This window comes from Grosmannia clavigera, assembly GCF_000143105.1.
Source record: "Grosmannia clavigera kw1407 unplaced genomic scaffold GCSC_173, whole genome shotgun sequence".
NCBI classification, from domain to species: domain Eukaryota; kingdom Fungi; phylum Ascomycota; class Sordariomycetes; order Ophiostomatales; family Ophiostomataceae; genus Leptographium; species Leptographium clavigerum.
Window position 1 is genome coordinate 863224 of NW_014040765.1, and position 9147 is coordinate 872370.

Consider the following 9147-nt stretch of genomic DNA (forward strand, 5'->3'; position numbering starts at 1 on the left):
CACAAATGCACGCTAGCGGCAGAAGTGTTCCTCTGTGCCGTCGATCGTAGGATCTGAACAACCAATCACGCATCACTTTGTGTCCACTGTAATCAATCCACTCTTTAAAGAAAGGATGGGCTCTTCTGCAGTTATTACTGCCCCGCCGTAAGTAGCCAAGGGGCCAATCAGCACGGCCGACAAGGACGAGAGTCGCATGCTCAGGATCTCACAAGTTGCCCACAGTTCTGGCGGACATAATGCCCCTAAAGTTTGCCTTCCTGCTCTAAGAAAACACAACAGATCGATGCACTAGTAGCGCCTCTCTGTTTTTTCCCTTTTATTTTGCGGCGCGTTACTCCGTATGTTCTGCAGACAGAACCTCGACTATTTTTGGTTCTTTCTTTTGGTCATCTCTCTCTCGAATACCATTTTTTCCGTCTCTCGTGGCGTATCTGAATTTCCAGCGCATTTTCCTATCCTGTCCCGGACAGACGAGTCATCGAGTCGAGTTTTTGGAGCTTTCCTTCTAGCAAAGTCCGGCAGATCGCTCTGGTCCGAAACCAGTTCTATCTTTCTTCGACTGCCTTGCCTCGCCTCCTGTCTTTTCTTCCTCCTTTTACGCCATTTTCTCCATTTTTCTCTTGCCAATCCTTTGCCTCCAGGCCGTCGCGCCGCCCCTCACCTTACTATTTCCCCCCTCTAGCGAATCCCGAATACACTACTCGTACTGGGGGTCGTCTCGTGTTGTGTTTTTCCTTCGGTCGTGTGGCGGATTTGTCTTCTTCTTCCTCCACCACCTGTCACCACCCTCCCACTCCCCTTATCGCCCTTCGTCCTCGCCCTTCGGAGTCCACTGCTACATCATCGCCCTGCCAGATACCCGTCCTTCGGCTTACTGATCGCCATTCGAATACTGCTCGGGTGCCACCCTCTGCACGAGTTCTGGCGAAACATTCGCGAGCTATCATTATCGATCCTTCCCTTCCCCGACGCGCAATCCCGAGTCAATAGGGACCTCAAACACGGATCTGATTTGCCACCTATCTACCTCTATTGTCTCTAGCCCAGCAGCGGGCGGCCTTGAAGTGCTCTCATGATGGTGCAAGGCAATAGTCGGTTATTCAATTAAATGACATGGATGCGCAGAATGCCACCGCGGCCGCCTCCATGAAGCCTATTGCTTCTTCCATCTCGGACTCCTTGTCATCGCGTAACGTCTCTGAGTCTGATCGGGCAAAGGTGGCTTCCTCCACTTTGGCCAAGGCCTCCGGTAGTTCTCGGCTACCGACCGCTCACTCGAAGGATGCGAGGCTTTCTTTATCCAGGCCACCGCCACTGCCAGCATCAGCGACGCCTTCGCAATTGCAGTCGTCCAAAGAACTCCCTTCCAAAGAGGCCCCCAAAAGTCCTGCTACCATCACAGCCGCGTCGTCGTCCTTTAGAGGGGATGCATCTAGCACTGCGTCTCGCGAGAAACAAGACGAGGAGGGGGGCGGCACAGATGGAAACTCGGAGGCGGAGACGATTGTTTTGTCAAAGGACGGATCACCAGCGAAGCCTCGAAACCGCAAAGTAATCAAACACGAGGACAAGCGAAATGGAGACTGTGGCTCGTCTATCTCCGCCCACGACGACCAGTCCGTCCCCACACGCAAGCATAATTCTGACAGAAAGGAGAACCCGTCTGTCAAGGTCGAAAAGGCACTCCCCACCACAACGATCGGCGATGAAAAAGGCGCGTCTACTGAAGGAGGACTTGCTCCGTCTTCGTCTTTGCTGCAAAAAAAGAAATGCTTGCAGGAAAAACAACTCCAAAGCGGTCATCACCAGTTGCTGCCAGGGGCTAAGCGCGCCTCTAGCAGCCTAAGCTCTGCGCCTGCTTCTCCGCCACACAGCCGTCAGCCCTCGACGAACCCCCATTCCGAATCCGACTCGGACCGTCGGGCTGCCAAGTCACCAATGCTTTTACTGCCCCCATCTAAAGACAAGCTGCGACCCACCGAGAAGCTCATACCCAACAAGAGAAAGGCCCCCAAGGCCGAATCGGAGGATGAGGCCGAAAACCGAAAGGCCCGTCGTCAGCGATTAAACGGCGCCAGCGAAGGTGACAGCACCCCTCACACTGGCAAAGTGATGAAAAGCCAGCTGCATCACGGTGGCCACAACGGCAACACCAAGCCACCAACACCCCGTCCGCAGAGGGAGCCATCACGCAACAGGTCCATCTCTCCTCAACGGAGGGTGCATCACCGCAGCCTTTCCACCCAACTCCCGTCTCAGTCTAACGGACTGAGCTCGAAGAAGAAGCGCCCTACTCCTTTGCAGTCTACCGATTACCACTCGGATGAGTCTTCGGCAAGCGCAGGGCCCCACATTCGCAGTTCCAAACCGCGCAGTCTTACGACTCCCGCTACAGCTGATTCGACCATGTCCCCAGCCAAAATCGGACCGCACAAAAAGCACCTCGACGCACACGGGCAGACCTTCCTTGCCCGGGCCTGTGCCCGGGGCGAGTACGACCTCGCAAAGCAGCGTTTGGCTGAACGGCCCGAGGACTTGAACGTCGCCGACTTCGCTGGAAATACGCCTCTCCAGATTGCTGCACTTAACGGTTACGGTGATATTGTGAAGCTGCTGATCGACGCCGGGTGCAATCTAGATTGCGTCAACCATGACAAAGACACTCCTCTCCTGGACGCAGTTGATAATGGACATCTTGAAGTTGTCAAGTTGCTTCTCGATGCTGGCGTCAGCCCCAGAAAAGCAAATGTTCATGGCGAAGAGCCGTTAGACCGGGTAAGCGATGACATTGAAAACTCTACCGAGATACGAGCAGCTTTGGTGAGCGCAAGGAAGAGGGAAGGGGAACGAAGGCACACGTCGGAAGAGAACCGCCATGAGCACGACGAGCCTCGGCTCTCACACGGGCCTGACAGCCCTCGGAGATCGCCTGCACCGTCTTCAAGCCTCCACTCAGTGGCTATCAGCCGCAGAGCCGGGACCGCGCGAGCAACGAAAACAAGCAACCACCTGCTGTATATGCCTATGGACGACAAGACCTTGCGCTTGGCAGCCGGCCGGGGTGACGAAGAGACAGTCACACGGATTCTTCAGGTGCGCGAGGCCTTTGACGACCCGGAGTCTATGGTTGCTGCGGCGCGTGGTGGCCATGATATTGTCATGCAACTCCTCCTTGCTCTTGGCCGTGCCAATCCGGATCCGGAACCGATAGCTTCAGTACCTGCCGAACATGCGACGCCGATGCTTGCTGCCATCGGACAAGAAAACCTTAAGGTGGTCAACCTCCTTCTGGAGCAGAACAGCTTCGATCCTACGAGAAGATTTCACGGAAGTGCCTATTACGAAATCGCACGGCAACGGGCCGGGCCAAATTGGAAGGAAGAAGAAGACCTCCTGAAAGCCGCCTATGACAACTTCAAGAAAGGACATGTCGGCAAGGATGGAAAGCTCAGATCTCCTGTCCGTAAAGATGTGGAGCCAAGGAGGGTTGTGCGTCTCGACCCTAGCGAGGAGTTGTCTCGTGCACACAAGCGCAAGCTTTCGAGCCCATCGCAAGACAGAGGCAAAAAGGTCAGCGCCAAATCAACCATCTCAGCTACCTCGACAAGTCCACAGGAAGAACGACCATTGCCGAAGCGGTCAGAGCACTCCGGATCACAAGCGGACGGAAGATCATCACCAAAGCGCTCAGGGGCCGGCTCGGTTCCGACGGGGAAGCACAGGCGTGATGACCGCAGTTCCGCTGTACCGGGCCCCGACCGCGATACTCCAACACTCCATCTGAAGCACGTCAAGTCCAAGAAGACGGACCAGGAGGTGGTAGCGATTTCGTCGGAAGGCGAGACTGTCAAGCCACGGAGAAAGCTAATCTCCGGAAGAGAACTGAAAGACGAAAAGGAAAAGCAAAGGCGTGCAAGTCTGGCCTCGACAAACACGGCTCCGTCAAAGGAATCGACCAGCCCGCGTGAGTCACGCTCCGAAGACAACGCAGCAGACAAGGCCCGAGCCGAGAAACATCGCGATCGCGACCGCGACCGTGCACGACAGCTCAAGAGCGAAGAGTCTAGGGAATCACTGTCTGGTACGGACGGAGGCTTAGCTAAACGCTACCGCATGAGTGAAACCCCTTCGTCAGACAAAGATGCCGTCGAAGGCCCTATTAAGAAAAGGAAGCTTGACGGCGACGGCGCCAGCATCAGTGGGAAGGAGAGGAAGGTTTCCAAAGTTAATGGACCGTCGGACGATGCTATCATCAGGTCAATTCCTAGTTCCTCATCGCGCGACACACCGAAGAGCGTCTCGAAGCGGCGCGACGACGACGACCGCAAAGGATTGCCGTCCTTGTTGAAGACAAAGAAGCGGGACTCGTCATCTGATCGTGGCCGGAAGAGCTCGACAAAGCTACTGGCTAACGAGAAGAGCATTCACGTCAAATCTGAAGATACAGATATCGAAATGACGGATGCCGGCAGCGAAGTGCGCGCCTCCGGCGGTTCGGACGCAGTCCGAACAAATAGCGAGATCCGGGTTCTGCAACGAGCGAGGGATGATGAGAGGAAGGCAGCTCAAGCGGAAATCCAAGTTGCTGAGGTGTCAAGGAAGAAGGAGGAAGAGGCGAAGCGCCTTCGCCAGGAAGAAGAGGGGAAGCGCAAAAGGGAAGAGGACGACAGACGGAAGAGAGAAGATGAGAGGTGTAAGCGGGAGGAAGAGAGCAAGCGGAAGGAGGAAGAGGTGCGAAAGAAGAGAGAGGAGGAAGAAAGGAACGAGAGAGAGCGCAAGAGGGTAGAAGACGAGGAGCGGAAGCGCAAGGAGGAAGAACGGAAGCGAAAGGAAGAGGTCGAACGGAAACGACGAGAGGACGAAGAGAAGCGGAAGCGCGCAGAGGAAGAGCGGCTGCGCCAAGAACAAGTGGCAAAGGAAGCAGCGGAAGAAGCTCGCCGGAAACGAGAAGATGACGAGCGCAAGGAGCGCGAACGCCAAGAGCGCGACCGGAAAGAGAGGGAACGAGTCCGCGCAGAGCGAGAAGCAGAGGAAGTGCACCGACGCCAAGTCGAGGAGGAGGAACGTGTCAGGATCTCCAAGCTTCCGGCACTGCTGCAGTGGCTCTGCCAAAGCACAAACTGCCGTTCGTCGACGACTGCGCACAAGTTCCGCATGATGCAGGGCGTCCGCTACGACTGCATCAATCCGAGCGCGACCGGGGCGGCGATCGGGCGGGAGCAGTGGCTACTGAACACGCAGGCAGCCCTGATTCTCGGGGACAAGGACCTGAGCCTGGCCAAGTACCCGTCGTGGCAGCACGCCCCGGTGTCGATCATTGCGAAGCGGATCATCTGGCGCCTCGAAACGGACCGGTATGCGTTGACGGAGCCGGATTTGTATGATTTGGGCAAGCAGCTGCCCGACTACTACGAGGGATCGGATCCGGACACGATGAGCTACCAGGTGGTCGAGAGGCTCCGTGGCGAAGCTTGGGAAAAGTTTTCTGCCACGGACATGTTCTTTGTCAAGGTTTGTCTCGCTCTCGTGTGGCCGAAGACCGGACGCTGTGCTAACCTCAACTCACAGGCTTCTGATGTGATGAGCATCGTCCCGAACTTCCCCCATCTGCGCGACGTCCGGCTCGTCATGGCTTACCGAGAGTTGCCCGAAGACGAGGCGCAGCTGTCGACATTCAAGGTGACGCAGAAGTGGAAGAACGATCCGGATGGAGATCGGTTTTACGGATTCGCACCACGGAACAAATACTACATTAATGGGCAGATGGTCAAGGAGGAACGGCCGGGCTTCAGTGCCGTCAGCAAGACGCCTTTTCCCGAGGTCCGTGTGCCACGTCGTCGTGGGATTGTTGCAGTGTCTGTCGACGACCCGGACTACAGGCGTCTGTGCAAGGAACAGGGCATTGAGCCGGTGGCCATGGCCTCTGATGCTCAGTCGCCGGTGCACACAACTGGCGTCGCCCTCTCCCCCAAGTCAGTGGCGGCCAAGACCAACGGCAAGACGGCGCACTCACAAGATGGTCTGAACGGCGACACTGTTGATCTTATGCAGACCAGCCCTCTTTCGACGGCACAGAAGACACCTCGCCAAGTCAACGGTATTAATGGCACCAACGGCACCAACGGCACCAATGGCATCAATGGCATCAATGGGCACAGCTAGGCGACCCGATAACTACATCAGCACAGCTGACAAGGCGCTTCGTGTGGCACAATGTTACACCTGCGATGCTCGCCGCCCTTTGCCTGGAAGCGTTCAGCATTGGTGCTGCAGCTTAGAACGACCTTGAGACAACACAGCATACCCTATATGTACATTATCTTTTACTGGATGAGCTAGGGCTTCGCGGGGTTATGGAGACATGAGTTGTTGGACGGAAAGGTCTCATACATTTGGGCTCTTCATTGGTATCAGGGCGTTTCGGGTGGCGCGTTTCTTTTTTTTTATGATGATGTCCTCTTGGCAACGGTTGTCTGACCGAAACGACTCGTTTTGTTCTTGTGTTGTTCTGTTCATCAGCGGCTTTACGGGTGGGATCCAGGGACTACATTATATGTTGGTGGTTGTCGGCGAGTCGAGGCTCTTTATATATACATGTATGTTATATACACACGCGCGCACAGGCGGCCGGATAGCCGTGCTGCTTCTCCTGCAAGGTTTCCTGGGGGGGGGGATACGATGCAGAGCTTCATCCTTTTTGTCTACCTGAAATGAAATACCCACAACTGTATGCCTCCATCGCCGATGCCTTCGCGAATGTGTACTTCGAATTCCGTAGTTCCGTAGTCTTAGTTCTTTTTCGACATAGTGGGTCCAGCCTCGTCCTCAGACAATAATCACCACAAAACGGCACAAGAAAATCTTACCCTTCCTCTTCCCCACGACTTTTTTCGCCCCACCAAAATATTTTGCAAGTGAGGTCCAGCTTCAACTGCAACGACACTTTGCTTCGACATTGCTGTCTTATTGCGAAACACACGACGCATTCTTCCCACGCTTCAGCCTGCGCTTTGCTTGCACTTTAACCTAGGCCTAGTGCTTCGAAATCCGCGAATATGTCGACGACCGTGGAGAAGGTATGTTGAAGGGCTGGTCTTGGTGTCGAAGTGTGCGTGGACGACTGCTAACCCGATGGTGGCTGCTAGATTAAAGAGGTCGAGGCCGAGGTATGTTGCAGCCCATCCAGCGACAGGTGTGCTCTGGCTTGTGTCCGAGGCTAACAGGACGGTGTGTAGATGGCCCGGACGCAAAAAAACAAGGCGACGTCGTACCATTTGGGACAGCTCAAGGCGAAGCTCGCAAAGCTCAAGCGCGAGCTGCTGATGCCGACGAGCGGTGGCGGTGGTGGCGGGACGGGCTTTGACGTGGCGCGGACGGGCGTGGCCAGCATCGGTTTCATCGGGTTCCCGTCGGTGGGCAAGAGCACGCTGATGAGCCTGCTGACGGGCCAGCACTCGGAGGCAGCCGCATACGAGTTCACGACGCTGACGAGCGTGCCGGGCCAGGTGACGTACAACGGGGCGCCGTTGCAGATGATTGATCTGCCCGGCATCATCGAGGGTGCCAAGGACGGCCGAGGCCGAGGTCGACAGGTGATTGCGGTAGCCAAGACGTGCAACCTGATCTTCATCGTGCTGGACGTCAACAAGCCGCTGACGGACAAGCGGGTGATCGAGAACGAGCTCGAGGGCTTCGGCGTGCGCATCAACAAGCAGCCGCCCAACATCACGTTCCGCAAGAAGGACAAGGGCGGCCTCAACATCACGAGCACGATGCCGCTGACGCACATTGACCACGACGAGATCCGCGCCGTCATGAGCGAGTATCGCATCAACTCGGCCGACATTGCCATCCGCTGCGACGCTACTGTCGACGACCTGATCGACGTGCTCGAGGCCCGCAGTCGCAGCTATATCCCGGTCATCTACGTGCTCAACAAGATCGACGCCATCACCATCGAGGAGCTCGACCTGCTGTACCGCATCCCACATGCCGTGCCCATCAGCTCCGAGCACGGCTGGAACATTGACGAGCTGATGGAGGCCATGTGGGAGAAGCTCAGCCTCGTCCGCGTCTACACCAAGCCCAAGGGACGGCTGCCCGACTACACGGCGCCCGTGGTTTTGCGGTCCGGCAAATGCACCGTGGAGGATTTCGTGAGTTTTTCTTTCTTTCTTTCTTTCTTTTCTTTTTTTTCTTTTTTCTCTTTCTTCTTTTTTTCCTTTCACGCTCTGTCTTGTCTAATACATCTAGTGTAATGCCATCCATCGGAGCATCCTGGAGCAGTTCAAGTCGGCCATCGTGTACGGGAAATCGGTCAAGCATCAGCCACAACGGGTTGGCCTGGCACACGTGCTGGAAGACGAGGACATTGGTATGTCTGCTGAGCGCATTGCATACCATGACTATATGTGGAAGAGTGCTGACCTAGGACAACTAGTCACGATCGTCAAGCGGTGATGCTCAGAGACCGCAACAGGCACAATACGGGCCACGGCTACACCTCAATGCGGCTTGTCGCGTGCAGCTCTCCCCGAGAGTCAGGGGGCCACCAACACGATATGTTTCTGGATAAAACACATTCGCAAGCTTCAGTCATCTTCGCGGTGTCTCGGCGCCACGGCGTCACGAAGTACGACAGAAATGGCTCCCCCTGACAGCGATGTCAGCTTCGGCGGCCGCAAGCGCCTACAACGTCTCCTTGCAGCTTTGGGTGCGCATTGCCGTCGAGGAACCGACTGGCTGGTCTGCTGATCAAACCAGCCGGGGGACTGACGTGCCGCTGGCTGCGCGGAGGAAAACGAGTAGGGGGAATGGGGAATCTGTCTTTTTGGATAGCTACGCTGAAAGGAAAGCCAGCCAGTTTCTGTCGATAAGAAAGAGGAGCAGGATCGCCAGCAACATCTCTGTCTCTACGGACACAATTTCCGAACCTTGAAATAGCCTCTGGGCGGCAGCTGAGGTCCCAGACTGCCCCCAAATTTGCGGCCTGTTTTTCGTTCCGACCCCTGCTCTGTCGGCCCCCCTTTTGTGAAATGTCATGCAACGGTAAGCCTAGATAGACGGCAAGAGTTCCCTTTTCAGAGCGTTGCTGCAACCCTCCCTGATCGTGACTTCTCTCGCTTTTCGCGACGGTGGACACGC

General features: G+C 55.9%; 2 protein-coding genes across 2 annotated transcripts; both read left to right on the top strand.

The window, feature by feature from the left end:
* Positions 1–1116: 1116 nt before the first annotated feature.
* Positions 1117–6165, top strand: CMQ_7126 (histone deacetylase complex subunit; the record flags this gene model as incomplete). The annotated part of the gene is made up of 2 exons (XM_014314131.1): positions 1117–5514; positions 5572–6165. The coding sequence occupies 2 exons, from the start codon at positions 1117–1119 to the stop codon at positions 6163–6165; spliced, it is 4992 nt and encodes a 1663-aa protein (XP_014169606.1).
* An 893-nt stretch (positions 6166–7058) lies between these two features.
* Positions 7059–8463, top strand: CMQ_7294 (GTP-binding protein; the record flags this gene model as incomplete). Its single annotated transcript, XM_014314299.1, has 5 exons — positions 7059–7079; positions 7149–7169; positions 7239–8159; positions 8257–8377; positions 8444–8463. The coding sequence occupies 5 exons, from the start codon at positions 7059–7061 to the stop codon at positions 8461–8463; spliced, it is 1104 nt and encodes a 367-aa protein (XP_014169774.1).
* Positions 8464–9147: the final 684 nt, after the last annotated feature.